The sequence below is a fragment of the Tenebrio molitor genome, chromosome 6, assembly GCF_963966145.1.
Source record: "Tenebrio molitor chromosome 6, icTenMoli1.1, whole genome shotgun sequence".
NCBI lineage: Eukaryota > Metazoa > Arthropoda > Insecta > Coleoptera > Tenebrionidae > Tenebrio > Tenebrio molitor.
The window spans coordinates 5488576-5515054 of NC_091051.1; the positions used below are offsets into that span (position 1 = coordinate 5488576).

Genomic DNA, 26479 nt, shown 5'->3' on the forward strand with positions numbered 1-26479 from the left:
TATCGCTGTGTTGTTGCGTTTAATAAAGTTGTGCCGTAAAACTGGCATTTTAATTAGATTAGTACGTTACCGTGACGTATCTTTTAATTGTTTGAACGTTAATTCGGTTACAGATGGTACGTGGAAATAGCTGCGACTAGAAGGTGAGATCACGTTACGTGTGCACCATACACGCTGTATTTTTTTTTTATCATTTTGGGTTACTAAAAATACACCGTTTTATTGACCGGTGGTTTTTGTCTGATTGCAGCGATCGCCGAGTGCAGATTTTTTTTCCGTCTGGACCCTGAACGAGTTCCGTTATTTTATTTTTGCTTCTGTGGGAGTTCTCGTCCAGAAGGGCGCTACCATTTATATGACTTTAGTAAGCCACAAAGGTGAGTTCCACTCCACTCGCAAACCACTCGACACGATCGCTTGGAGACAGCGTTATCGCTCGATTTTTGCAGTAAAAGCGATGACGCAACACGCTTATTTACATAAACAATCGGTGGGGCGTTGTGCGGATTTTGAAAAATGTGTCACGTGACGCGGTGGCGGTCGATTCGAAAAGTCGGAGGCGAGCCCGGGGGCGTTGCGTTCCGACGACGCAATTTCACCGTCGAGCGGACGAGAACAGTGGCGTTCGCGATAAAAATAATTGGAGATGTTGTCGCATCGTGGTGATCGATATGGCCGTGGCATTGCGCCGGTTCGACGACATCGATTCGCGCCGCGACGCTTACGTGGCCGTCAGTCTCGGTGCGGCGGCCTCGAAAACCTCAACATAACAGCTCTCGTGGAAGCCAAGACCGAGGGGCGAACGGCCTCCCCCATGCCCATGCTGTCGCCTCTTCACGATGGTGAGACCAGTAGGTATTCCGTTATCGCGGGAGTCTCGGATCAACGTCGGATTGTTCTCGACGGATCGTGGGAGTCATCGACGATTTGACGTTTGATCAATGTCAAAATTTTTCGCCAAATGTAGTTTGTTCGAAATTCTGTCGTAGTCGTCCCGATGTCGCAGCGACCTATTATGGTACTGAACTATCCGGAAGCAGACGGTATTGTCGCGCACTCAATGGTCACGCAACGGATGAACGGGTCGTGTTGATGATTTTTCAGACCATATGGTACCCGGAAAACGGTCCGTCAAATTCGGTGTGTGATGCGAATTTTTCCCACAGGTAAGACACGGGAGGGGGGCTCTTCCGCTCGGTTCCGGGGTCCGAGCGCGGGGTGCGCGTGCGTGTGACGTCACGACACCTCTGGAATCCCTCCGCTTGTTGATTTTTTTATTATTTTAATTTGCCGGCGATTTAGTGACCCACTGTCACAAGCGAAAAAAAATTAACGAGTTTGTTGACTCGACGACGTTTCAGTTGCGCGAAAGCGGACCCACCCCTGTGAGTTTCCGACACGTTTTCGTCCACCCGAGCGACTCCCACACGCGAAACATAACGATTTTCGGATTAGAGTCCGAACTTGTCAAATGTTTTCTCTTTTTCCAGAGACATTATTAACCAAAAGCATAGTTGGGAGTTTAGGGCCCGAGCCAGCGAGGTGTATGACTTCGCAGCGACGTGAGCCCACCTGTTATAGGACGACAAAATTTTCATCGACAAATAGGCATCGGAAACTCCAGCCCTTCAGAGAAACGTGACTGACGACACCATTGAGAATTCTAGCACCAAAATTACCAACAGCAGCCAAACAACCAAAATCACCGCAACCATTATCGACGACAACAACGACGACAGTACAGCCGTTGGTACGCCACTGGCACCATGGGCAGCGTCAACGTCAATCGCAACGTCAGCGATGTCTTCTACCGCTACAAGATGCCCCGGCTGATGGCCAAGGTGGAGGGCAAAGGTAACGGCATCAAAACGGTCATCGTTAACATGGTCGAGGTGGCCAAGGCCCTCGGCCGTCCCCCCACCTACCCCACAAAGTACTTCGGGTGCGAACTGGGCGCCCAGACTCAGTTCGATTTCAAAAATGAACGATTCATAGTCAACGGTTCGCACGACGCCGGAAAATTGCAAGACTTGCTCGACGGCTTCATCAGGAAGTAAGTCCTGCGACGCGCCGACACCTCCCCCTCCTCTCAACCCCCTCAATTCTCAGATTCGTTCTGTGTCCCGAGTGCGACAACCCGGAAACCGAGCTGCTGGTCTCCACCAAGCGCAGCACCATCTCTCAAGGCTGCAAGGCTTGCGGTTATCACGGCAACTTGGAGTCTAACCACAAGCTGGTCACTTTCATCCTGAAGAACCCGCCGAACCTGAATCCCGCCGTGCAAGGATCTTCGTTGACCGAAGGCAAGCGATCGAAGAGAAGCAAGCGCACCAACGGAGAGACCAACGGCGACACCAGCCAAGTCGACGACCAGAACGACACTTTGGACGTGTCCGCCAGCGAGAACTCCGGCAAGCACGTGAGTCGACGACAACCGCGGACTGAACACACACGATCGATTTGTTTGTTTTTGTTTTTTAGAACGCCGGCGACGACGACACCGAATGGGCGGCAGACGTGTCGGAAGAGGCGGTGCGCGCTCGCATGCAGGACTTGACCGACGGCGCCAAACACATGACCATCAACGACGACCTGGAGAAGAGCGAAAAAGAACGCATGGACATCTTTTACGTGTTGGTCAATTCGAAACGCGACGCCGGCCAGTTGGAGAACGCCCAGATGCACAAGGACTTGTTAGGCGAGGCCGAGCGTCTCGATATCAAGACCAAGGCGCCACTCGTCCTCGCCGAAGTACTTTTCGATCAAAATATGAGAGCCCAGCTGTACGAATACAGGATGTTGCTGTTGCGTTTCTGTCACAACGACAAGAAGGCGCAAAGATATCTGATGGGGGGATTCGAGCAGGTGATCGCTCTGCATCGCGATTCGCTGCTCAACAAGGTGCCGGGACTGCTTAAGATTCTGTACGATTTGGATATTCTGAGCGAAGCGGCGATCATCGCGTGGGCAGAAAAGGTGCGGAGCCTCGCCGGTCGCGTCGTCAGAGGTTTGATGAGTTTGTCGATTTTTGCAGGTGTCGAAGAAGTACGTGTCAAAAGAGATCAGTCAAGAGATTCACGACAAGGCCGCCCCATTCGTGACATGGTTGAAGGAAGCCGAGACGGAAGAGTCCGAAAGCGAAGAAGAAACCGATGATGATGTCGAAATTGAATACAACGACCGAGCTCAAGTCGTTCCATTGAAGCCAACTTCCAAACCAACCAACAAAAAGACGGAAGATGTTGATGATGGAGAGGATGACGTCGATATCGATGCTATTTAAAGAATTTCATCCCGACGACAGGGTGCCGAGTGTTTTTTGTTCTTTTTTTTTCCAAGTTGGGTCGCACTCGGCTTTTTATTTTTTTTGTCTCTGAAAGATTCGCATTCTTTTTGTTTCTTATCTTCATCAAATGGTTGTATGTTTAGCGAGTAACGTTTGAACTATTTTTTATTTGTTCCAAGTAGTTATAAAACTGTTTTTCCGGTACCCGACATTTTCTATGTAACAAACTTCCAATCCCCCAAATAAATTATGATTATTGTATCATTTATAGGCTTTCATTATAACAAAGTGGTTTTCTTTATACAATATTATATGAGATGTTATATAAAGGATTTTATTAATAATTATTATAATTACTATTATAGTTATATAGATAGGTTTCCATATTTCCCATGTCAAAATATCGAGCAAGCTGTATCCGTGGGTTTTACGATTTTATTATTGTTTAAATGTGAATAAAATTTAAAGCATCATCGTCATGTTTCTCTAACCTAAGCGATAAAATTGTTGACGTGGAATTCGTATCCGTTGCCTCTTCCAGATCGCACCGGTAACAACCAGCAGCACAAGTTCTCTCCAAACACTTCTGTGAAATTGTTCCACTTGCCAAGATCGAAGGTCACGTTGTCTTCGATAAAAGTGATGTCGCGCAGGGCCTCTATTGTCGTCTCATTCCGACAAACCAGACTTACATGGTAGAAGTACAAAATCGACACGAGCATTCCGCCGACCGCCGCCACCAAAAACCTACAATTCCGCATTTCAAGGAAAAATTGTCGAACCGGCAACACCGCACACCACTGATCGCCACCAGGCAACGTACAAGTTAGCATCGTGGCAGTGTTGCCACGATTGCGGCAAATTCTCGACTCACCCGATTCCGACTTGGAGCTTGCCGACGCTGGTCTGGAAATCGCGCCAGATCTCCATCAGATATTCGGCAACACTTGCGACGTAAAAAGTGCACAGGACCATACCATAGAGCAACAAGAGGATGAAATGTTTGTAATTGGAAAATCCGATGCAGTTGGCGACCCACGGGCAGTGGTGGTCCATCTTGAGGATGCATTTGGAGCAAGTGGTGCAATGGTGAGTCCTGTCGGGTTTGATGAGCATGCAAGACTTGCAGTAGCGGACTTTGCCGTTAGGGGCGCACGTGTACACTTCTAATTTTCTCAAGTTAATTATCTTTTTGAGTATGAGATTGGCTTCGTCGTCGGTGTAGGTCAACAGCTTGGTGTGTTCGTTGGAAGAGAGGCGGTACTCGTCGGGGACGGAATCGTGGCGGTCGAAAACCGTCTGGATGAAGGACCAAACGAACAGTACCAGGATTATGTGGAACGCAGCGAGATAAGTGGTTTTCTTGACCACGCAGCAGAGGAAGATGATGCAGAATTGGACGACGTAAGAGTAGTAAGACCAAACTACTATCAATACCAGCACTACAGGAGGGATGGATTTTAAAAATGACCTAAACATAACATGACATGACATTTCACTGACAGAACTGTTGCCCTTCCATGACTGATAATTAATAGTTTAAGGGTGTTCACTCTAAATAATTTATTTTTCGATTGTTGGTAGTACAAAAATATGTATGCTTATGGGGGGGAATTACAGATAAAAATACATCTCATCGCGAGCACACCATGCAGTCCCTCAGGTCCAATCTGTTCACTATTTCCAGAAGAATCTCCAGATCGCATAAAGAGTCGATTGACGCGGGGCACCCCAGTAAAACCACGGGAACCCCCTCCATCACAATACTATAATTGAAATTATTTTGCGAAAAAGTCACACATTTCGGTGGATGGCTTTTGGCAAACGTGTACACCGTGCTCAAATCGTGGTTCATCGTCACTGTCACTTTCCACGTAGGTGACGGTAACTTCATCACACAAACCAACTCAGCCAAGTTTGCAAAATCAAAAGTCAATTCACTGGAAACCGGCTGGGAGGAAAGTGGGCGCTTATCACCAACAACCCCATTTAACTGTCTTTTCCTATAAAAAGTCTCTCGTTTTTGACCACGTCTGTGCTCCTTCTTCACACCATTTTTCAACTGCAGCCTCCTCACCGTAGACTTGAATGGGCGCGTCTGGACGGGGCGCCTCAACGAGTACCGCGCACGTGGATTTCTTCCTGATCGCGTCCTTCCGTGCCTCGTCCTCCGAGAAAACTGTTTTTGCTCACGCTTTATATTGTTTAATTTGTGATAAGCAATCACAGGCACTCGTAACACCAAGTTGTTGATCGCGGCTTCTACGAGACGTACATTATCGGCTTTGTACCGGCCGAAAGTGATGGACGGCGACCACCTCGACAGATCCGGCGCCTTCTGCGGTTGTCTCTTCTTCAGCCTTCCCATCAGTTGCACTGAACGAAACAATCAAAACATAACCTAGAAATCGAGTCGATGCATTCGACACCTGACTACTCTGGATCGCCTGCCCACGAGACGCTCCGTTACAACAACGTAATTCTGCAGCACAACAAACGCAAAAATCGCACCACCATTTCGTAATTAAAAAAATTCATTGGCAACTTCCCGCGAATTATCATAAACTTTCGGTGCCGTCGCACCAGATGGCGACGACAGTTTTGCGAATTTGGTTCGCGACTCTGCTGTCGTATTGATATAATGATTATCAAAAGTGGATTTTTGCGTATTTGTTAATTCCATTTAACTATTTATCAGAATAACGTAAGTAAAATGCTGAAATGATTGGTTGTTTGCACTTCTTCGACACTGTCATTCGATTGCAACGCATTTTGCATGGCTAATGCAACAAATCCAGTAATGGTGCCAGTTTTTTGTTATGTTTTTGTTAGGCAGATGCTGACAAAGCCCACCAAGATTTTTGTTTTTTTTAGAAAACACGACAATAATAGCGCTATCATGACGAGCAAAAAACGTCTCTCTTTCTATTTTGGACATCCGGTATCGATCGTATTAGATAATGACACTATCGCCTTCCAAAAGGTCAAAGATGCAATTAAAACAAAAAACAACACATTACAAAACGAACCTGTACCGACAATTTTGCAAAATCATTTGTTTTTGTTGATTAATTCAGATAATAATTTGCTCCAAATAAAGAGTGGATGGTACAATTTGTTGACCAATTTTGAAAAACAGTACAAAGTTCTTTATTGCGTTATTATCACGTCATCGATAATTATCATAATCATACGATGCTTTTGTGAATCAAAAGGCTAATGACAGTTCATAGTCTACGAGTTACACAAAACATTGCGTAAATAATAACTGGCGGAAAATTACTTTTGCATATCATTATCACTTTGTTATGTGAAATTGTTTTATTTATTTTTGTAACCTCTACGCATATAGAAATATATACACGGTGGCTCATTCAAGTATGTACGGAAGAGATATTTAACAAACAAAAGAACATCAGTTTGAAAACTGACAGACTGACAGACTACGGTTGAATAACAACAAAGACATGCAGAATGAAAGTAATGGTAATTTTTATAAATAAAAATCTAAGACCACTGATCGTTGATGTATTTCTTTTATTAGGGATAAACTCTTCCTATCGCATTTGTTGTTCGTGCTGCATTTTTTTCTTTGCAAATAAGTGATTAATGTAACGAACTGTGATTGGAGTTTTGTCGCTGACTTGATTACCGTGTGAAGTTCAGCTGTTTATCGATAGCATTGTTGTTTGGCAGGTCGCAATGAAAGCGCGACCACTCCATTCATTATGCAACTCGTTAAAAATCGCACTTCCGCTAGAACATTTTAGCTAGAACTAGCCGGTGCACTAGGCCAATCGTACAAGATCGGTAAAGCAAGCAAGCACAAGACCTCCCCACAGCCACGCCGCTGGCGTGCGGGTCCAATTTTGTCATTAACCGGTCGCTCCTTTTAATACGTAACAATTTCGTTCGCTGTTTGTTTATTATTCACACATTCATACGGCATAGCAGTAACGGGGCATAAAGTCGACCGCTCTTTGCGAAGCGAATAACACAGAACCAGTCGTTGCGCCACGGCGGGCCCCATTGGTCGATCGGCTGGACCCAACTCGGACTTTCATTGTTTTTTCGCTACGATTTCTTATCTGTGTAGTGCGTTCGAGTGTACTGGTACATTGTGCCACGCTAACGGAGTGCTTAGTGCTGTTAACACACGCGACAATGTACGGCAAAAGCGCGAGCAAACGCAACAAGAAGAGGAAACTGTGGAAGACGAAACGTAGGTCTTTGGTTGTTTGGATCGAGCGCGACGTGCGTCCGTGCTTCCGAAAAACGTCACGTCTAGGCTAACCGCGACAGGTTTTCAAAACGTTTTGTCATCATGACAGTTCGCAGTTGTTAACCGTCAATCCGGAAATTCCTCGTGTTCTTTGGTAAATTATTTCTTCGGGTTGTGTACTTCACCGGTGTAGTTTGTAATCGCACTGTGATCAGTTGCGTGTCATGATCAAGGTCATTGTCGACTGGCGTTTTTATTTATGGCTTTGTTGCAGAGTTGAAGATGTTGGGTGAGTACGAGGACGAGTCGTCCTCTTCGGGGGGCGAGATCACGCCCACGCGCAAATCCGCCTCCGTGGGGACGGTCCAGAGCGGTGCCCAACAAAACCTCTCGATCCTCTCGTCGCTGCGGAGCGTCCTGATCGTCATCAGTTCGGCGCTGATTTGCTTCGCCGCCGCCAGAAACTCCATAACTTGGTAGGAGTCGCGCCAAGTCCGGAAGCGATCATTCTTTGTGTTTTGTTGAAGGCACTGTCAGAGATTCTGGGGGGCGTCGGGCGACTTCTGGCAGGCCCAGTGGGACAAATTTTTGGATACCGTGGGCGAGGACCCCTTCAACCTGTGGGTCTACGGAACAACGGTCTTGAGTCTGGGGGTGTATTGGCTCTTCGGAGGAATCTACACTCTTCTGGACGTGACGAACAAGCCTGCAGCCTTGCGCCGTTACAAGATCCAACCCGGAACGAACGAGCCCGTCGACAATAAGAAACTTTTCAATGTGAGCTGTTGCGCTCGCTTCCGGCGAAACCGACCTCACCGACTGTTTCAGGTGTTGTGGTGCGTGTTCTTCAACCAAATCATTGTCGGCCTTCCCTCCACTTTCATCATGTACTGGGCCATGTCCTGGAGGGGTTTCCCTGCGCTGCGCGAGCTCCCCACCTTCCACTGGGTCTTGTACGAATTGGCCGTGCACATCCTCGTCGAAGAGGCCGCTTTCTACTACTCCCACAGGCAAGTCTTCCGCGCACAATCCGACACTTTTTAATCAGACTCGTTCAGACTCCTCCACAATCGCCACCTCTACAAGATCATCCACAAGCAGCACCACGAATGGACCGCCCCCATCGCCGTCACCGCAATCTACTGCCACCCGATCGAGCATCTCTTCTCCAACCTTCTGCCCCCCTTCTTGGGGGTGTTCATTATGGGGTCCCACGTCGCCACGGCCTGGCTCTGGTTCACTTTGGCGCTGTTGTCGACCTTGAACGCGCACTCCGGTTACCATCTCCCCTTCTTCCCGTCGCCCGAAGCCCACGACTTTCACCATCTCAAGTGCGAAAACTCCAAACCGCCGAAGACACAGACTCACTTCTTTTTTTTCGCAGATTTAACAACTGTTTTGGGGTGTTGGGAGTTCTGGATCGCCTCCACGGAACCGACACCAACTTCCGGTCGTCCCGCGCCTATCCGCGCCACATCATGATGCTAAGCTTCATCCCTCCCAGGGAGGCGTTCCCCGAACCGAATCCTTGCAAACACAAATTGGGGAAACAGTAACGGGGGTATTGTCACATTCTAAGTTCTTTTAAGTTTATTATTAAACGAACGATATTTTAACTCATGCACATATAATGTAATAATGTTAAAGTGACTATTGTTAGCTGTAGATGCGACACATCCTGAATGTGACCAGGATTCATGAAAAATATTGTAATTGTTATTCTCTCTAGGGACGATTTTTTTGGCTACTTGCAGGCAGGATTTATCGGGAAAAATTCCCTCCAAAGGCAAAGTTACGTAACATCAAGGTAACTACAACATGTCCACACATGATGGTGCTATCTTAATGTTAACAAGTGTGACCTTGCCTTTGTGGGGTGTCAGTTAGGGTCAAAAGCACAAATTCATTTCGTAAACAGCAAGGGTTTTTGGGAACAATATCAAAAAGGAAACCAAATTTCGACTTGTGACATTGTTTTACGATTTTCCTCCGTTGACTATTTCCCACCTGAAACTTCGGTGATTGAGCACGTGATTCGGGATATTTTACTTCGTATATATGGGGGCCCGACGAGTTTTGAGCTAGGGTACTTTTCGATGGCTGTATTTTTACTATTTGGTAATATTTGTATTATACTATTGTTTAAATATAGCAATAAATATATTGACTGTGACCCCGCTTTATTTACAAAAATAACCTTACAACATTACCAATTACCAACAACCTTCAATTTCCTCGTTCCCATTACGAAAACTGGATTCTATTTTTTACATTTTTTTAAATAAAATTCACGTAAATGTCAAATTTGACAAGTGACACTTGAAGTTACGCCGCATGTTTTAAAAACAATGCACAGCCGCCTTCTATCACTTTTTGATCGTATTGTACAAGCACCCACCAAAAATTACTAATTTCTTTTATAATTCGTTAAAAAATAAACAAGTTAGCAGACACAATGCAGCCTTGCTTTTTAAATTAAAAATACAACTAGGTTGATTTGCAAATTTTTGTTGACCTACAAAGTTTTCGGGATGATAAAACTGCCTTTTATAAAAATAATTAATATGCATTTTTCATTCTTATCTATCAAAACGCACATTCTTTGTACTATTCTAGTATTCTACATTAGTGCTTCGTGTCGATACTGAAAAACATGAAACGTACGTACTTGGCAATTGAAAAACAACATAACTTGAAGTTCTTTTTTACAACTGCCTCAATTCAGTTTGAATTATTTTAAATTTTTCTTTTGTACATTTTACCTAAATGTATTTTTTGCAGAGTCAAAACAAAACAAACGGTCTCCGGTCTCTGAAGAGTCAACTCAAAACAGAGCCCCAAAAATCCCACCGACCCTCTCCCCTTGGAGCATCTTGATTGCGCTAACTTCGGTCATCCTTTGCTTCCCATCTGCCAGAAACGCTCTAACTTGGTGTGACAATCCTTTCTTGACTTATCCAAAATAAAATTGAATATGTTAAAGGCACTGGCAAAAGTTTTGGCTAGCGTTGACCTCTTCCTTCCAGGGCTTGTGGGACAGCTTTTTGTACATCGTAGGCGAAGATCCTTTCACTCTGTGGGTTAACGGTACGACAATCTTGAACTTGGTGGTTTATTGGCTTATTGGGGGAATCTACACGATTTTAAATGTCACCAATAAACCCGCCGCTCTGCGCCGATACAAGATGCAACCAGGATCAAACGAACCTGTTGACTACAAGAAATTGTCCAGAGTAAGTTGCATTCGTTTCCGACAAAAGAAAATATGTCCTTCGTTTAGGTTTTAGTGTGGGTGCTCTTCAACCAAATCGTAGTTGGTTACGTCACTGCTTGGATATTGTACAAAGCGATGTCCTGGCGGGGTTACCCCGAACCGCATCACCTCCCCAGTCTCCTCCAATTCCTCAGCGAAACTTTCTTCCACGTGCTCGTGGAGGAAGTCGCTTTCTACTATTCTCACAGGTAAATCTCGTTTGATACAATTCCCATCTTATGAAATTGTTTTTATCAGACTTCTTCACACTCGCTATCTGTACAAGTTCATCCACAAGCGCCACCACGAGTGGACTTCCCCAATCGCTGTCACCGCCATCTACTGTCACCCGATCGAACATTTCATCTCAAATCTCTTGCCTCCATGTTTGGGAGTCTTCATTATGGGCTCCCACATCCTGACGACCTGGACTTGGTTCATTTTGGCCCTCTTTACGACTCTAAATGCACATTGTGGTTATCACATTCCTCTCTTCCCGTCGCCTGAAGCTCACGATTACCACCACCTCAAGTACGAAGACTGTAAGATACGTGGCGTTCTAATCGCACTTCTTTTTCAGATTTAACAACTGTTTTGGCGTGATAGGGGTCTTGGATCGTCTCCACAAGACCGATGCCAATTTCCGCGCGTCACACGTTTACAAACGCCACGTTATGTTAAACTTTGACCTTTTAAACGACCAAATCAACCTGAAAAGCTAAAAAAGCATGACTAATTTTTTTTTTTGTAAATTAAAGGATTTGTTTGGGTGATATGGTATTTTTTGGGTGATGGTTTGGGTCACTGTACTATTATTTGAGTGTAGAAATAAATATACTGACTGTGAAACGGTCCGTTTATTTACAAAAAATAGCATCTAATATTTCTTCAGCGTTTTCCGGATGAGGGCCAACCTCTGCTTGTGCGCCTCCGTTGTCAGGCTCCTCTTGTACGGCCTCAGCTCATCCGTGCCGAACCCGGGGGTCCACATGTTGTAATTTCTGTTGAGGAACTGCTGGACGTCCTTAACTTCAATAGTGTTAACGTGACGGTTCTTGGCGATGAGCGCCGCACCGTGCAGGCACCGATCCACGAACTCGTCCACATAATTCAAAATGATCTCCTCGACTTCGTCTTCTAGATTCAAGGTCGAGTCGGTGTCGCGCACCAAATCCTGGAGCCTCTGCTTGGTAAGTATTTGCGCCTGTTCGCTCGACGACGATTGGAGGGCCTTCACGGGGTTCTGGACGGTTTGTACACCTACGAGGCTGGCGCCCGCCATCGAAATTGTCTCCACTACGATCCCAGTTTTGATCTCGTTCGATTGATCCACGGTCGAGGGGGCGTGCGCTAGGGCTGTTAGCGGAATTCCGTTGTTTGCATTAACGTTCGTCATGATCGCGTGCGGGATGGGGACCTGATTTATGACGATGTTTTGGGGCTGGATCAGGTTATTGGTCAAGTTGGGCACAGACATTGTTCGAGCAATGGACCGCGAACGACACAAAGTGAGGTTAGGTCATAGTCAACACTGACACGACCACAATCTCGAGCACAACCGATTTCACTTACAAAAAGGTTTATTTGCGAGATAGCGTGCAAAAATCCAAGACAATGTTGCTAAATTCGCAAATATTTCAACATCCTACTTATGCGTTACTTTCTCTTCGCTTGACAACAATAGAAACGTCACGGTAACAGAACACCAACCAATTACCAATTATTTGTATTTCTATGCTCGTTGCTATGTGCAACCATAGAAAATCCTATCGTTAAATGACATTTGACAACTTCAACTTTGACAGTTGATTACAAATTACAATTGTGAATTGACTATTGTGATTGACAGTTTATCGTAAAGTTTATTGAAAAAATCTTTTAATGCTCATTGTGGTGGTTTGAAATGTCCGAAACGGTGTTGTACCAGTGCCGTTTGTGCCTCAAAGACTCCCAGTTTTGTTATTCCCTGTTCGACGAAGACGTCACTGAAATAATCGAAAGTTTCACATCCATTAAGGTTAGGATTTTATTATTCCATATTTGTGTTTATTTAATCCGAGCTTTGGGGCTTTCAGATCGACGAAGACGACAATTTGCCGTCGATATGTTGCTCCCAATGCCTGGAAGATATTTACGTAGTGTACAAAATCCGTTGCCGCATCATAGAATCTGACAAAATCTTGCGAGAGCGATTGGCTCAAAAAGGCAACATTTCCGCGGACCAAAAACCTATCAAAATCGAAACAGAAGAAAAAGCCGGCGACGACAACGAAACCATCCCTGAATTAGTAATAATCAAAGATGAAAACGATTCGAATTTGATCCCCGAAGACTCGACAGTGGAAGAAGTGGAAATCACGATTAATCCCGAACTGAACGAAGTTTTCAAAAAACAAATCGAACTGAAGCGAAAAGCGACCACACCCAAATCCGAAAATAACTTCGAATGCACAGAATGCAACATCCGTTTTAATTTCCACAAATATTACCTCCAGCACATGAAAAAGCATGACATCTTGAGCGTTTGCAAAATTTGCGGCCGCCAAGTCCTTACTTGCAACTACAGACGGCACCTGGAAGTGCACAAATCGTCGCCCAAAGTGTGCGAACTATGCGGGGCCGTTGCAAAAAACGCCGAGAGTTTGCGGGGCCACATGTTCTACATGCACAAAAGTACCGCAGAACAGTACAAATGTAAACAATGCGGCAAGTTTTACAGGTACAAGTATAAATATCAATTGCACGTGCGCAAGGCCCACGGGGGCGACAAGACGCACATTTGCGAGGTTTGCGGCAAAGCTTTTTACACCGCGAGAGACGTAAATCGGCACATTCAGATGACTCACATGAAACTGAGGCCGTACGTTTGTCAATATTGCAATAAAGGGTTCAGCAGCTCGTACGCCAGGAGAACTCATGTGAGGCAGCACACCAATGAAAAGCCCTTCAAGTGCGAGATTTGTGCTGAAGGGTTCAGGCAACGAGTGTCCTTGAAAACGCACTTGAAATCGAAGCACGGAATTACGCAGATTACGGAGCATAACATACATAATCCAGAGCCCCCCAAAGTTGAGGATGGGGTCTGAGTAATTCATCATCTGGATAAAATGTCTGTGATTTTGGTTTTTAATGTGCTAATTTGATTGTATAATGTATAATAGGTCCCGATTTGTTTTTATATATTAATACATAATAATTAGTGTACGCTAGCGTGTTTTTATTTCACATTATCTGTTCCAATTTTGAATTTAGCGCCAAAATTATGGTTATCCCATTGGTCGGTGCGTAACCCGTGTGTGCACATCGTTTTCGGTCAAAAAAATTATTACCACGAATGGGAGTTAGTTTTTAAACGATAAATTAACAGTTACGATTGATAAAAACTTGAGTGGGATTTAAATGCGAATATTGCATCAGCTTCCTTTAACCTGTCATCTGTCAAAAGATATCAGCTGTTCGCTTTTTGCAAAAATAACCAAAAAAGTTAATTTTTTGTGCAGTGCAGGACCAAAAAACGGCCAATGTTCTCAGTAAGTTGCAAAATTCTACTGTTAATGTAATGTTATCAGTGCTAATTAACAAAATTCCTGAAACCAACCAATTTCTGATTAATGATTTTTCAAGAATTTCCCCCCTAATCAGTAACAAGTTAAATGGCCCTCCAAAGCCAGGTTGTAACAAACCAAAGCGTTTAAGTTCTACGATGAGCGAACAGCGACACAGACGAAATGAACCGGGTACCAGTTCGAGTTACAACCTGCATTACAGTAACCATCGCCCTGTTGTCCATAATCATCTATCGAGGGTACAGAACAAACGGAAGCAAAACGAGAAACGAGCCGAGGAAAGTATTTTTGGTGCTAGTTCCCCCAATTTGATACAGTTTAACGGTTTTGGGGTGAGACCTCCTGTGTGGGCACCCAGACCACCCCGTAACTATAGTTTGGTTTATCAAAATTTTTTGCGAGCAGTATTACCACCACATTTAAGTAATCACTGCTTTCACAGACCTAACTTGGGAAATCAACAAAGGAACACTCATAGCGCTGCCAGCAATGGTAACATTTCAATACATTTTTTTTCTTTTGTGTTAAATAAAACCTTTCAGTGGGGGAACCTTCCATAAATGATCTGCGATTTTGGGAAAAACTCTCGACTAAGAGTGAAAAATCGGGATTCGCGTTTACTATCATGACTTACAACGTCCTGGCGCAGGACCTTATAGAACAACACCCCTACTTGTACAGTCTGCACAATAGAGAATTCCTGCAGTGGCAAGTTAGGTGGAACAATCTAATCGCGGAAATTCGCCATTTTAATCCTGACGTACGAAATAGTTTCAAAAGTCGCCACAAAAATTACTGACGATGAAATTCCAGATATTGTGTCTCCAGGAAGTGCAAGGGTCGCATTTGAAAACATACTTTTCGAGTCTGGGGTCATTAGGTAATTTTTTGCGATAACTTTTAAATTAAATACTAGGAGGGTGAACAACTGCAGGATATCTAGGGTTGTACAAGCAGCGCACCGGCATCAGAACCGACGGTTGCGCCATCTACTTCAAACAAGATCTAGTGAACCTGATCGAGCACACGACCGTCGAGTACAACCAACCCAACGTGCCGATGTTGGACCGCGACAACGTCGCCATCATCGCGAAATTCTCCCCGAAAAACAACCCCGACAAAGAATTCGTCGTCGCCACGACACATCTCTTGTACAATCCCAAGAGACAAGACGTCAGACTGGCCCAGACTCAACTGTTGCTCACAGAGGTCGACCGTATCGCCTTCGGCAAAAGGTGAGTCACACCGGTCGTTCAGAACGCAGTCCTCACTTCGCTTGTAGAAACAACTACCTGCCTGTCATAGTGACAGGTGATCTGAATTCGACGCCGGACTCGGCGGTGTACAAATTCATCACCACCGGAAGACTCAAATACGAAGAGTTGTCGCCAAGATCGTTGCAAAACGGGACTGCGGGACCCAAAACCGGGAAAAATTTCTTGCCGACTTCGCTGAGGATCACAGGTGAGTCGTCACCTTTGTCGCAAGAGGTGGATCATAGATTTGATCGATACGCAGACCAGTGCCAACACGCCGATTTGCTTCCGAAACGGGAGAAAAATGGCAGCATCCCGCGTTCCGAAGAGCTGAAACTGATCGAACTGAAACACAGCGAACGTCAACAGGAAGATGCGAAAAATAGAACGGCGAACAAGAACGAGAAGAAGTTGTTTGCTTCGGGTACTCTCTCTCATAAATTCTCGCTGCAGTCGGTTTATAAACACCAGATGAACGGAGACGTGGAAGGGACAACCTTCCAAGACAAATGGGTTTCAGTCGATTACATCTTCTTCAGGTATTGTAGAAAGTGTGTGAAGATGCAAGAATTGAGCGATGAGTTTTTAGCAAAAGACAACCGAACGTGGACGACTTGACTTTACTGGAACGGTACAAACTCCCCACGGAGAGTCAATTGGGGAACGTAAAAATTCCCAACACGCACCTGGGCTCGGATCACTTGTCTCTCTTGGCGAAGTTCCTGTTGAAGGTCTGATAACGTTATAAGTACGAGTATGTTACGAGGATTTAGGTATATTTTGGAAAAAATAAAGTTGTTTCTAAGGAGTTGTAGGTGGTTTGATTCGAAAAGCGCATCCTTAGAGAGGTGAAATTATTTATTGAACAACATAAATTTTTAAACAGAATATCTATTTGATTTGCACAACACAATCAGGATAACATATTATACAGGGAGAGTGGAATAAATAACTTTCCAGCTATACACTACCATTTACATCTATCGTGTTAGTGTCAGAAAACTCCACCATTTCGTGTACGTGAAATTCGGTAGTTGTTCCCTAGCGCACGTTTAGAGAACTCAGCGAATTTCGTGCCGTTCTAAAATCAAAAACCCATAAAATGTAAGCTGAATCGGGAGAGACGGCAAGTAGAGTTTTCCTGTATTTGTGGTCCCAATCAATTCAGTTTAAATTCGGTTTAGGTGATTGATTTCGATTGGTCGTGGAGTCGATGAGGTGAGGTCGCCATGTCCTGTATTAAGACCCGTTGTGCACTAGAACAGGCCTTAGGAGAGGTCGTGGCAGCTAACTAACGGTGATCAGCGCGAGTATCAATAAGTACATCCGAAAGCGTTTACACAGTACGGTTAGAATATAGAATATTAAAAACAGGGGGGCCTGGGCCCGCCGGAATTAAAGCTATACACACAACACCTAGATAAAGTATAAAGAACAACCATTATCAATATACATATATGTTTTTTTGATTTATAAAATATTTTAACAGGAAACAACAAGCACGTTACATGCAAATAGAATCATAACATTAGCTTAAGACTTTATTATACAGTGTTAGAAAACATCCACGTTATATGTATAATATTTATAAATATTTAAACAAACTTAAACTAAACAGAGGCTAATTCCCCAACAGAAAACCTGAAACGACGGTGACTGAAGCTTGTGATGTATACAAGAGCTAAACTCGGGTTCGTTTCTGCGCAAAACTAATGAAGATGGTCAGGTCTTGCGTTGGACAATCTCACCCGTTTTGGTCTAGACATCAACCACCATCTTTTTGTGGATGTCGGTGTTACCCACCACGTTGCAGAACTCCTCGAACGAGATCTTTCCGTCCTCGTCCTTGTCCGCGAACAGAATTGTCTTATCAACGATTTGTTGCAACTGGGTGTCTTTCAGGTTATTACCGACCATCATTTTCAATACCTACAACTCTCTCTCTCGTACACAACTCCTACCCCTACTACATGCTAACAGACACTCACTTGAAACAATTCCCCGTTGGAGATGAACCCGTCATTGTCCATGTCGTAGATTCGAAACGCGAACCTCAGCTTAGAGAGCTTGTCCCCCTTAACGCTAAATTGCGAGACTCCCTGGATAAATTCTGCAATGAAACGTTCCACCGTCATCCCACGTAACTCGATTTACCACGCTACTTTTTAAAACTACCACAACCACACCGCCAATATTCAAACTGAAATATTCCAATCGAAAAAGAAACCAAAACCGAACCGACTAGAAATTTGCATTTTTGCAAATAACAAAAAAGGGGATAAAACCTAAAACGGATGGTTTCATAATAGACTAATTTAGACCACAATTGAAAAAAGAAAATAAAATCGAAAGATAGAGAAATGTGTGGGAAGCGGTAATAAAAAAATTAACTGGTAATATGTATTTCAATTATTTCATTTTTTTTTTATTTACACGGTGACCTAAGTTAGAAATCAGTCGCTCGACAGTCTTAAAATACCGAATAAAATTTTTTATCAAAAACTGAAGCACGGTCACAGAATTATTGCGATATTTTCCATTTCTTATAACGACAGCATTTTGCGAATAACCCAAAAACATCTCTCGTGTTTTTCTTTGAGAAAAATGATTAATTACATCCGCAGAGTGTTTTTAAGTTAATGGATTTTAAATGTCTTAAAAACGTTCAGAAACTTACAATACTGTTCCGAAGAGAAAAGCACCACGACACTCCCGAATATTATCGGATTGTGAGCTTGAAACACTAATATTGGAAGTACTTTTTTATTATTGGAACAAATCCAAGTTTTTCTACAGATAAACCCAATTACTGTGGTAGTTATTTTATTATTTAAGTGGATTTGATCAATTCTTAGATTTATGGACGATGAAGTGGATTTAATAAGTAGTTAACGTCAGGGTCAAACCGACAATAACAAGGTTCCTGTAAAAATCGTCAATACAAGATTAAATTAACCGTTCTTTGCGGCCAACTACTGTCGAGTTTTATATAAAAAAATATGTTTGTAATTTGAGGTACGAATAAGTTGTTTAAAGTTGGCGAGAATTTTTAGAAAGAAGTGAAAACAATAATTTTGGTTTTTAAATCATTAGCAAGAAACAAAGTAGAAATGCTAAAATTTCATTTGCTAAACCGTAATTTAGAGTTTAATCTTATACAGTGAACTCAATAAAAAACGTCATTAAAGTAGCCTACGATTTTTTTCAACAAGTCTTTGATTGAAAAATGTCTGAAAAGTCAGTTGGCGGAGATTCTTCAAAGCAAAAGAAGTAATTTGTGTTTAATCGTGAGCATATTTGAAGAGAAATTATTAAATGGCGACGTCGACTCGCAACTTGTCAAATACTTTTCAATCCAAGACATACGGAAAAAACTTCATAGGTTGCTGTGGTCGGGTAATTTATTGATTTCTTTGTACCTCGCATAAGAATGAAATTTAGATTAAATTTTAAACCTGGCCTGGCACAAAACTTGTCTAATTTGTCGAAATACTGTCCTTCAAAAAGTTCACACCTTCATTTGCACCTGCGGCACAATTTCATTACTGCCAACATAAAATCAAACCGGCTCTTGGGAAAAAAACATTTCGAAAATATAAATCACTTAAATTTCCAATAAAGCCACCATAAAAATCGAAAATAGCATTAATGACTGTAAACAAACGGAGGCTGCTATAAAGCTCTTTGACAAAAAATCTAATTAACGACGAGGTTTATTGGCGATTTAATGCTCCATTTATTATAACATTTCGCACCCGTTTGCGCTGATTTTAGTATGTTTTTAATAAAAAATCTGGCATTTCCTCACGACGTGTTTATTGTGCAAGACGTTGCGACTCGTTGGTGACGCAATTTCGAATAAAATTGTCCCAAAAACTGTCATGTTGGGTGGAAACACCTCGCCCTTCAGATTTTCACCGAATAAACTGTGCATCTAGTTGCTTGGCAACCGATACATCCGTCTCTCTCTCGCCCACCCACTCGGCGTCTCTCCGTCCCATTTTATTGTTGTTTTTTGTTGCAAAGTTGGCGAAAAAGGGGCCCATTAGCGTCGGACAATAAACGCGTTTATTTTTAGGCCATTATTCGAAATAGTGTGTAGACGGCGCGCCGTCTAATTATAGCCCCACCTGACCCGCTGTCAAAATTAATAGTCGATTTATCGATCAAAAATCCACGTTATCGGCCGAAGAACCGGCGCCGCCACTCGCACCTGTCGTTTACCTTTGAAGTCGACTTCGCCGTTGCCGTCGGCGTCGAAGATGTCGATCACGCGCTGCACTAGAGGATTCTGCTGGAGTTCCGGCAGCGACATGAACTCGTCGATGCTGAGCGCCCCCGAATTGTCCAAGTCTAACTTCCGAAATCTCTTCCCGAGGCGTCGTATCTCATCGGCGTCAACTAAAAAAACGGGGGCTAGTGAGGGGGGCCGCGACGTGCGCTACGTGCAACTTACAGTTTGAGCATAGCTCCATGGGCAGGGAACTCTCATTACCCTGAAAGAAGCGACAAACCGTGAGCGGAATTGCGAGTCTCGCACGGGAATCGGAATGGGCTTGCCCCTTGAAAGTAAGCTAAGCTGAGGACACGGCCGAGGGGGATGCTCGGGGATGCGGCCGAGGTGGGATGGAGGGTGCTTCCGGGGGCTGTACGTACCATGGTTCGCCGTTTCGGTGCACTTTGATGGTTGGTAGAGCTACAGTTCTCCGATGTGTTTGCTAAACGAACGACCAATTTATTACTGGAGCAGCGCAGGTGGCGCTGCCGTCGGGTAAATTGAAAAACAATCGAACGCGATAAGGTTGAATTTTCGCGCCGCGACACCCGATCGCGAAATTTTTATGTTTAAATTGGGCTCATATAAACAACAAAAGTAAACACTCTCATCGTGACCAATTAAGAAAACACAACAATCTAAACAATATTTAAGGAAAGGCGAAAAAACAACTTCACCATAAACAACCATGCTTAAGATTTATAACATTATTATTATTATGTTAATTTAGCACCTTCCTCATCGCATAGATTCTGATATAAATAGATTTATTTTTATTTTGCCAAATATCTTTTATGCAGATGTTATGCACTTTTCTCTCATACAATTGATGTCATTTTCATATTTATTACTGCCACAAATTACAAATTATGACACTGATTAAGGTTATAATATTGTTGCATTAAGCTTTGACATAATTTCCAAGAGTTATAGCCCACTATACTGTCAAAGGGAACATAATACTTGTTATTAACCAGCTGACCTAATCTCTTGCAGTTAATAGCCAATATAAAAATAATGATTAATTTATATTTTATTATCTTCATTGATAGTTGGAAATTTCGAATTAAGTGTACAAAAGTAAAACAATATTCTTGACACTTGAGTCATACAAAAGTTGGAAATTAAGAAACAGTCCATTTCTTCGATGTAGATATTTAGTCTTTATTAAATCTCAAGGATATGGTAAATAAAAAAAAAACAACAACGGAAATGTCAAATGTTAAATGGATGTCAAAATTTTTTTGTCAATATAAAATTAACTATTCCACAAAGAAATATTGACAAGGGATATGTAGTAACACGTAAGTTTATCATGTTTTTTAAACCATGAAAACTTTTAATCCAAGAAAAAAACAGGAAAATGAGTCATATAAGACAGATTAAGCGATAATTATTGAGTTTTGTGGAATAAAATGTTTGAATTTGTTGCGTAACGTCTCTTAAACAAATGTCAGGATTGACATTTTGAATTGTCATTTTGGTTTTAGTGACTCTGGACACAGCTTATTTTGATTTGTTTAAATTAGACTATTTAGCCAAATTACAACGTAAAACGGCAAAGACCCATCACAACATAAAACAAGTCATGGTAAAAATATTTTTTTTTCTTTTTAGGAGACGTGGGTTTCGGTTTGGACCTTGAATTAGCTTCCATTTTCTATTCGCGAATTTTCTGGAGGGTCGTGGAATTTCCTTCCCTTTCGCATTTCATGTTTCCATCTCGCTTTCACTTGTTCCCCCTAATCCAATAAAGAAGGACGTGTAATTTCTGGAACCTTCCAGAAACAGTAACCTTGTGTTTCCGGCAGTTGGCAACAGTTAGTTGGAATCAGAGAGCACGAGCTGCGAGTAATCTAGCGAATTCACCGGCACGTTGTAACTCCGTGTGACAAAAAAACGCGAATTTCATCGATTTCGGAGCGAGGAGTGTTTTGACGAATCGTTTTTTACGTAAAGTTTACTCGAGTTGATCACCGGCGAAGCGTCAAGCGTTGAAAACCGACCATGGCCGCAATGTCAGTTATAGGAATCGACCTGGGGAACGAGTCTTGCTACGTCGCCGTCGCCAAAGCTGGCGGCATCGAGACCATAGCCAACGACTACAGCCTCAGAGCCACCCCGTAAGTAAAGCCGCCGCCTCTTTGGCATTTCCCCAAGCCGCAACCTTGATCCCAACATCTTACCAATCCGTCGCCTTATTTGACCATTGCGGGTCGATTCTCCGAATTTGGCAGTTGTGGGCGACTGATCCGTGTCGTTTCAGGTCATGCATCGCTTTCTCAGAGAAGAACAGGATCCTGGGGGTGGCCGCCAAGAACCAGCAAGTCACCAACATGAAGAACACCGTCTACGGACTCAAAAGGCTGATAGGGCGGAAATATCGAGATCCGCACGTACAGAGGGAACTCCAGATGTTGTCTTTCAATGTAGTAGAATTAGCGCAAGGAAATATTGGTATCAAAGTTAACTACCTAAATGAAGAGCACATATTCTCCCCCGAACAGTGTCTAGCCATGTTGCTAACTAAGCTGAAGGATGTATCGTCCTGTGCGCTCCAGACGCCCATAAACGATTGCGTCATTTCGGTTCCGTCATACTTCACCAATAACGAGCGGAAGGCGCTTCTAGATTCCGCCGCCATTGCTGGTATGAAACTTACTTAAGTACTTTCGCGACTTTGCGTTAATTTTGATTTGGCAAAGGTCGATAAAAATAAAATTACTCCGCTGACTGTCGGTTTGCGCACTTTTAATAATAAATCGCGGTCAGAAATTACAAATTTGCGTCAGCCGTGATTAATCGTGGCCGTTTTCAGGCTTGAACGTCCTCAGATTGTTCAACGAGACGACCGCAACGGCCTTGTCTTACGGCATTTACAAGCAGGACTTGCCGGGGCCTGAAGACAAGCCCCGCAACGTGGTTTTCGTAGATTGCGGTCATTCCTCGTTGCAAGTGTTCATTTGCGCTTTCAACAAAGATAAGCTGCGCATGATCGCTACCGCTTCAGATCCAAACCTGGGCGGTCGAGACGTCGATCTGGCCCTAGCTGAACACTTTTGCAAAGAATTCCAATCCAAGTACAAGATGGACGCCAGATCCAATCCCAGAGCTTTCCTGCGCCTGCTGACGGAAGTAGAAAAAGTGAAAAAACAAATGTCTGCGAATTCCACCACGTTACCGCTGAATATCGAGTGTTTCATGAACGATAAAGACGTACGTGGGGACATTAAGAGAACGGAGATGGAGCAGTTGTGTGGTCATCTGTTCCAAAGGGTTGAGACCACTCTGAAGCAGTGTCTTGATTCGTCGGGACTCACGTTAGAGGATATCCATTCCGTTGAGATAGTGGGCGGGTCTAGCAGGATTCCTGCTATCAAACAGTTGATAGAGAAGGTTTTCAAGAAGATCCCCAGCACGACTCTGAATCAGGACGAAGCGGTGAGCAGAGGGTGCGCCCTGCAGTGCGCGATGTTGTCGCCTGCAGTGAGAGTAAAAGAGTTTGCGGTGAAAGACGTCCAGAATTACGCCGTTTCGGTGTCTTGGGACGCCAGCACTGACGGAGAAGCTGCGGGAGAGATGGAGGTTTTCCCCGTGAATCACGCGACTCCTTACTCGAGGATGCTGACCTTCTACCGACAGGAACCGTTCTCTATCAAAGCGATGTACACCGGGAATGTTCCTTATCCGGACAAGAACATAGGTGAGTGTTTGTACGGACTTGGACCGGTTCTGACTCACTCTGTGCAGGCACGTGGATCGTGAAGGACATCCGCCCGAACGCGGAAGGCAAACCCCAGAAAGTAAAGGTAAAAGTCAGGATCAACCTACACGGCATAATGACCGTGTCGAGCGCTTCGCTCTACGAAGCGAAGGAATCCACGGAAAACGAGAACGGAGAAGAGACTCAGCAGCAGCAGCAGCAACAACAACAGCAGCAACAGACCAATCAGAACTCTACCGAACAGCAGAACGACGTCGACGCCCCCATGACCGACGGCACGAACAATGCTGCTCCTGAGGTAGGCTCCAGCACCAGCTGGACGAAGAAAATTTCTGCCTGGTTCAGCGGGGTACGCATTCGATCCCGGCAACGCTGGCCTGGCATATTTTCGTTCACTGTCTTTTAATTTGGTAAATCCCCGAGACCCGACGAGGCACGCTCTCGTTCTCCATCGTGTCCATTGTAGCAATGCGCTTTTTTGATTGGCACTCCGCATTTTCTCCTTGGAATTTTTACGTTACCCGCGTTTAGTTCTATGCATTCACCTCGTGTCGTGAAGTTGGCTGTAACGAGCACGAACTTTGCAGCGAACTTCATTTGTTCGTTACTGTTACCCCGCACGGGAATTGGTCACAGGACGACCGATTTCACATTTGATCGTTTAACCTATGCAACTCTCACACTTGGGGCGTTAGAGCAAGGTAACCTGTTCTATGTGTGTGGTCGTGGTGTTATTATTCTTGTTGGTGGTAGTTTTCTGTTGATAAGTTGAATTTGATCCAAAATTGGCATGTTTGTTGACTTGTTTTATCTTTTTAAGGAGGGTGATAAAGAAAAGAAGAAGAAACAAGTGTTGAAAAGCATCGAATTACCAATAGAATCTCTTACTGCTGGATTTTCACAAGTCGAAATCAACCAGTACACCGAACAGGAATTTAAAATGATCGCGGCCGACAGACAGGAGAAGGAACGAGCAGATGCAAGGAATGCTTTTGAAGAATACGTTTACGAATTGCGCGGGAAACTATCTTCAGACGACGAATTAGCGCCTTACATACTAGACAGTGATCGTTCGGCTTTAATCAAACATTTAGACGACATGGAAAATTGGCTCTACGACGAAGGAGAAGAGTGCAATCGTCAAGTGTATCAAGACAAATTAGCTGAATTAAAATCGAAAGGCGAACCTATTCAGAATAGAAAAATCGAATTTGAACTGAGACCGTTCGTCATCGAAGATTTCGCAAAGTCGCTGCAGCTGACCATGAAAGCTCTGGAGCAGATGAAGTAAGTAAACAATGGTGTTTAATCTGCGGTTCGCGTCACATTTTATTGACGTTTGTTCCAGGGCGAACGACCCGAAGTTCGCGCATTTGACCGACGAGGATGTGAAAAAGGTGGACCAAGCGTTCAAACAGTCGTACCAATGGTTGGAACAGACCCGGCAGAAAAGCGTGAACGCCCCAAAACACTTAGCCCCGCCCGTAACCGTCGCCCAGATCCGACAAGAGAAGAACGAATTCGAAAGTACAGTAAGCCCGATTTTGAACAAGCCGCCACCGAAAGCACCGTCACCGCCGAAAGAGCAGCAGAAGAGTCCGGCGGAAGAGAAGACTCAACAGGCTCAAAACGCCCAGGAACAGCAGAACCAGCAGCAAAATCAAACGCAAGAAAATATGGAGTGGTCTTCAAATTAGTCGTATTTTTTTAATTTAAAACAATGTTTATAAAAAAAATTTGCTTGGACACAATGTCGAAGGTGGGACGCGTGGTCTTTGCCTCACCCATGCTGTATTACTACTAGGAAAATTTTCTATTTATATTTTACTTAATGTATACTCTCAGTTGAATAACAAGCGCCGTTTTATTTGAATATATTTTGTTGTGCAAATTTGTAATGTTGCCTCGCAACACCGATCCATCGTTTCCCGCGTGAAGAGTTGGAGGGCAGTTTCGCACCGATTGATTGTTTTAAATGCATTTTAAAGGATGTTTCAATTAAATTATGTAGTTCCGAACGTAGCTTCATTCCATTTAAGTTATTTAACAATCACTTTTTTGTTGTAATTTTATAAATTGTGTTTAATAAAATATTTAGAAACACAAATCGTCCATTTAGTAATATTGCACTTTCTTGAAACACGGCAGAATTTGCAAAAAGCCGAAAGCCACTTCAGTCAGAGCCAGCAACGTCATCATGGCGCACAGAATGTACTCTAACCTAGCGACGAAGTCCTGAAGGAAGAAAGTGTAAAGACAACCGGCGATGGTGATGAATGTCATGATCACGGCCAGTCCGGTCACTAAATCTGCAACACGAGAAATCAATCTTGGGATTTGCAGATCCAGTTTTTACCTCGTTTCCGCTCTTTAAATTTGCGATAAATCAAGATTTTTGCGATCTCAACTCCCAGCACTGTGAATATCACGCTGGCGTCCTGGTCTATGCCCGGCGTGGGGACCGCACTTTGCCATTTTGCCGCCACCAAGATGGTCTCACAGATGAAGAAAAGCGGATAATAAAACACGTTCAAGTAGATGAGACATTCAAACATCAACTCGGCATCTACTTTCATTTTGCTACCGCTTCTGACTGGTTGGACCTGCTATTTACAGACCAGTTAACACTTTGTAGTATTTTTAGATCATGTTTGGAGGAGCAAAGCGCTCGGAGATGCACCGCTGATATCGATTTAACCAAGTGTGGGGGCTCGTGTGCCGTCAGGATGCAACGAAACCACGCAAATTGCAAATTTTAGCTTACACCCAAGCGGAAATAACAAAGTTTTGGTCTCGATAAGTGCTAATTAAAAAGTAGGTTGTTCTAAAAGTGGATGCGATCAAACTCATCGCTCTGTTAACTTGTATTGAGAAAGTAATTAATGTTCTAATAATT

At 43.7% G+C, this 26479-nt stretch overlaps 10 protein-coding genes across 16 annotated transcripts; 6 read left to right on the plus strand and 4 right to left on the minus strand.

The window, feature by feature from the left end:
* Window positions 1-662: 662 nt before the first annotated feature.
* On the plus strand, window positions 663-3759 carry eIF5 (eukaryotic translation initiation factor 5). The gene is given in 5 exon segments (XM_069049972.1): window positions 663-842; window positions 1491-2053; window positions 2110-2483; window positions 2486-2976; window positions 3035-3759. Coding segments are annotated over 4 exon segments (1401 nt in total). The 5' UTR covers window positions 663-842; window positions 1491-1766; the 3' UTR covers window positions 3284-3759.
* LOC138132485 (palmitoyltransferase ZDHHC20-like) lies at window positions 3356-5769 on the minus strand. Its single transcript, XM_069049992.1, has 2 exons — window positions 4161-5769; window positions 3356-4033 (listed from the first exon to the last, which is right to left on the minus strand). The coding sequence occupies exons 1-2, from the start codon at window positions 4778-4780 to the stop codon at window positions 3778-3780; spliced, it is 876 nt and encodes a 291-aa protein (XP_068906093.1). The 5' UTR covers window positions 4781-5769; the 3' UTR covers window positions 3356-3777.
* Window positions 5770-5859: 90 nt separating this feature from the next.
* LOC138132478 (fatty acid hydroxylase domain-containing protein 2-like) lies at window positions 5860-9681 on the plus strand. Of its 4 annotated transcripts, none has more exons than XM_069049975.1 (6): window positions 5860-5990; window positions 7783-7984; window positions 8036-8285; window positions 8337-8518; window positions 8567-8839; window positions 8893-9681. In XM_069049975.1, exons 2-6 carry the CDS (start codon window positions 7791-7793, stop codon window positions 9062-9064), a joined length of 1071 nt encoding a protein of 356 aa, XP_068906076.1. In that variant the 5' UTR covers window positions 5860-5990; window positions 7783-7790; the 3' UTR covers window positions 9065-9681. The 4 variants fall into 4 exon arrangements, with proteins under 4 accessions (XP_068906076.1, XP_068906075.1, XP_068906077.1 ...); XM_069049974.1 differs by lacking the exon at window positions 5860-5990 and adding an exon at window positions 7309-7508; XM_069049976.1 differs by lacking the exon at window positions 5860-5990 and adding an exon at window positions 7522-7662.
* Window positions 9682-10009: 328 nt separating this feature from the next.
* On the plus strand, window positions 10010-12338 carry LOC138132484 (fatty acid hydroxylase domain-containing protein 2-like). Its single transcript, XM_069049990.1, has 6 exons — window positions 10010-10168; window positions 10290-10440; window positions 10492-10741; window positions 10789-10970; window positions 11020-11292; window positions 11342-12338. Exons 1-6 carry the CDS (start codon window positions 10162-10164, stop codon window positions 11481-11483), a joined length of 1005 nt encoding a protein of 334 aa, XP_068906091.1. The 5' UTR covers window positions 10010-10161; the 3' UTR covers window positions 11484-12338.
* Window positions 11600-12452, minus strand: Taf12 (TATA-box binding protein associated factor 12). Its single transcript, XM_069049999.1, has one exon. It carries the CDS (start codon window positions 12236-12238, stop codon window positions 11639-11641), a length of 600 nt encoding a protein of 199 aa, XP_068906100.1. The 5' UTR covers window positions 12239-12452; the 3' UTR covers window positions 11600-11638.
* A 58-nt stretch (window positions 12453-12510) lies between these two features.
* On the plus strand, window positions 12511-13965 carry LOC138132480 (gastrula zinc finger protein XlCGF46.1-like). The gene is made up of 2 exons (XM_069049987.1): window positions 12511-12778; window positions 12837-13965. Exons 1-2 carry the CDS (start codon window positions 12665-12667, stop codon window positions 13845-13847), a joined length of 1125 nt encoding a protein of 374 aa, XP_068906088.1. The 5' UTR covers window positions 12511-12664; the 3' UTR covers window positions 13848-13965.
* Window positions 13966-14031: 66 nt separating this feature from the next.
* On the plus strand, window positions 14032-16391 carry angel (protein). Of its 3 annotated transcripts, none has more exons than XM_069049968.1 (9): window positions 14150-14291; window positions 14386-14603; window positions 14768-14819; window positions 14870-15087; window positions 15141-15207; window positions 15262-15562; window positions 15610-15791; window positions 15846-16122; window positions 16173-16391. In XM_069049968.1, the coding sequence occupies exons 2-9, from the start codon at window positions 14490-14492 to the stop codon at window positions 16318-16320; spliced, it is 1359 nt and encodes a 452-aa protein (XP_068906069.1). In that variant the 5' UTR covers window positions 14150-14291; window positions 14386-14489; the 3' UTR covers window positions 16321-16391. The 3 variants fall into 3 exon arrangements, with proteins under 3 accessions (XP_068906068.1, XP_068906069.1, XP_068906070.1); XM_069049969.1 differs by having other exon boundaries at window positions 14404-14603; XM_069049967.1 differs by having other exon boundaries at window positions 14032-14291; window positions 14386-14819.
* Window positions 16392-16423: 32 nt separating this feature from the next.
* Window positions 16424-20394, minus strand: LOC138132493 (calcineurin subunit B type 2). The gene is made up of 5 exons (XM_069050000.1): window positions 20240-20394; window positions 20040-20079; window positions 19808-19984; window positions 17572-17693; window positions 16424-17512 (listed from the first exon to the last, which is right to left on the minus strand). The coding sequence occupies exons 1-5, from the start codon at window positions 20240-20242 to the stop codon at window positions 17342-17344; spliced, it is 513 nt and encodes a 170-aa protein (XP_068906101.1). The 5' UTR covers window positions 20243-20394; the 3' UTR covers window positions 16424-17341.
* A 1109-nt stretch (window positions 20395-21503) lies between these two features.
* Hsp110 (heat shock protein 70Cb) lies at window positions 21504-25690 on the plus strand. 2 transcript variants are annotated; one of them, XM_069049952.1, is made up of 6 exons: window positions 21504-21982; window positions 22126-22508; window positions 22678-23562; window positions 23610-23932; window positions 24404-24870; window positions 24932-25690. In XM_069049952.1, exons 1-6 carry the CDS (start codon window positions 21867-21869, stop codon window positions 25278-25280), a joined length of 2523 nt encoding a protein of 840 aa, XP_068906053.1. In that variant the 5' UTR covers window positions 21504-21866; the 3' UTR covers window positions 25281-25690. The 2 variants fall into 2 exon arrangements, with proteins under 2 accessions (XP_068906053.1, XP_068906054.1); XM_069049953.1 differs by having other exon boundaries at window positions 21510-21982; window positions 23610-23881.
* Window positions 25595-26224, minus strand: LOC138132495 (transmembrane protein 216-like). The gene is made up of 2 exons (XM_069050003.1): window positions 25940-26224; window positions 25595-25892 (listed from the first exon to the last, which is right to left on the minus strand). The coding sequence occupies exons 1-2, from the start codon at window positions 26157-26159 to the stop codon at window positions 25699-25701; spliced, it is 414 nt and encodes a 137-aa protein (XP_068906104.1). The 5' UTR covers window positions 26160-26224; the 3' UTR covers window positions 25595-25698.
* Between the last annotated feature and the right edge of the window lie 255 nt (window positions 26225-26479).

Bases quoted from the DNA above. Each gene is read 5' to 3' on its own strand.
- LOC138132485 (XM_069049992.1), bottom strand. From the start codon at position 4,780: ATGTCATGTCATGTTATGTTTAGGTCATTTTTAAAATCCATCCCTCCT. The intron at 4,034-4,160 runs GTGAGTCGAGAA...GCGGAATTGTAG, and splicing joins AAGCTCCAAGTCGGAATCGG to GTTTTTGGTGGCGGCGGTCG.
- LOC138132478 (XM_069049974.1), top strand. From the start codon at position 7,451: ATGTACGGCAAAAGCGCGAGCAAACGCAACAAGAAGAGGAAACTGTGG. The intron at 7,985-8,035 runs GTAGGAGTCGCG...GTTTTGTTGAAG, and splicing joins GCCAGAAACTCCATAACTTG to GCACTGTCAGAGATTCTGGG. The intron at 8,840-8,892 runs GTGCGAAAACTC...TTTTTTTCGCAG, and splicing joins CACGACTTTCACCATCTCAA to ATTTAACAACTGTTTTGGGG.
- LOC138132484 (XM_069049990.1), top strand. The intron at 10,742-10,788 runs GTAAGTTGCATT...TCCTTCGTTTAG, and splicing joins ACTACAAGAAATTGTCCAGA to GTTTTAGTGTGGGTGCTCTT. The intron at 11,293-11,341 runs GTACGAAGACTG...CTTCTTTTTCAG, and splicing joins CACGATTACCACCACCTCAA to ATTTAACAACTGTTTTGGCG.
- Taf12 (XM_069049999.1), bottom strand. From the start codon at position 12,238: ATGTCTGTGCCCAACTTGACCAATAACCTGATCCAGCCCCAAAACATC.
- LOC138132480 (XM_069049987.1), top strand. From the start codon at position 12,665: ATGTCCGAAACGGTGTTGTACCAGTGCCGTTTGTGCCTCAAAGACTCC. The intron at 12,779-12,836 runs GTTAGGATTTTA...TGGGGCTTTCAG, and splicing joins AAAGTTTCACATCCATTAAG to ATCGACGAAGACGACAATTT.
- angel (XM_069049967.1), top strand. From the start codon at position 14,161: ATGCGAATATTGCATCAGCTTCCTTTAACCTGTCATCTGTCAAAAGAT. The intron at 15,088-15,140 runs GTACGAAATAGT...ATGAAATTCCAG, and splicing joins TTCGCCATTTTAATCCTGAC to ATATTGTGTCTCCAGGAAGT. The intron at 15,792-15,845 runs GTGAGTCGTCAC...ATCGATACGCAG, and splicing joins GACTTCGCTGAGGATCACAG to ACCAGTGCCAACACGCCGAT.
- LOC138132493 (XM_069050000.1), bottom strand. The intron at 17,694-19,807 runs GTAAACGACAGG...GTTTCATTGCAG, and splicing joins CGGCGAAGTCGACTTCAAAG to AATTTATCCAGGGAGTCTCG. The intron at 17,513-17,571 runs GTGAGTGTCTGT...AGAGAGTTGTAG, and splicing joins CCAACGGGGAATTGTTTCAA to GTATTGAAAATGATGGTCGG.
- Hsp110 (XM_069049952.1), top strand. From the start codon at position 21,867: ATGGCCGCAATGTCAGTTATAGGAATCGACCTGGGGAACGAGTCTTGC. The intron at 22,509-22,677 runs GTATGAAACTTA...GGCCGTTTTCAG, and splicing joins AGATTCCGCCGCCATTGCTG to GCTTGAACGTCCTCAGATTG. The intron at 23,933-24,403 runs GTACGCATTCGA...TATCTTTTTAAG, and splicing joins TTTCTGCCTGGTTCAGCGGG to GAGGGTGATAAAGAAAAGAA.
- LOC138132495 (XM_069050003.1), bottom strand. From the start codon at position 26,159: ATGAAAGTAGATGCCGAGTTGATGTTTGAATGTCTCATCTACTTGAAC. The intron at 25,893-25,939 runs GTAAAAACTGGA...CTCGTGTTGCAG, and splicing joins ATTTAAAGAGCGGAAACGAG to ATTTAGTGACCGGACTGGCC.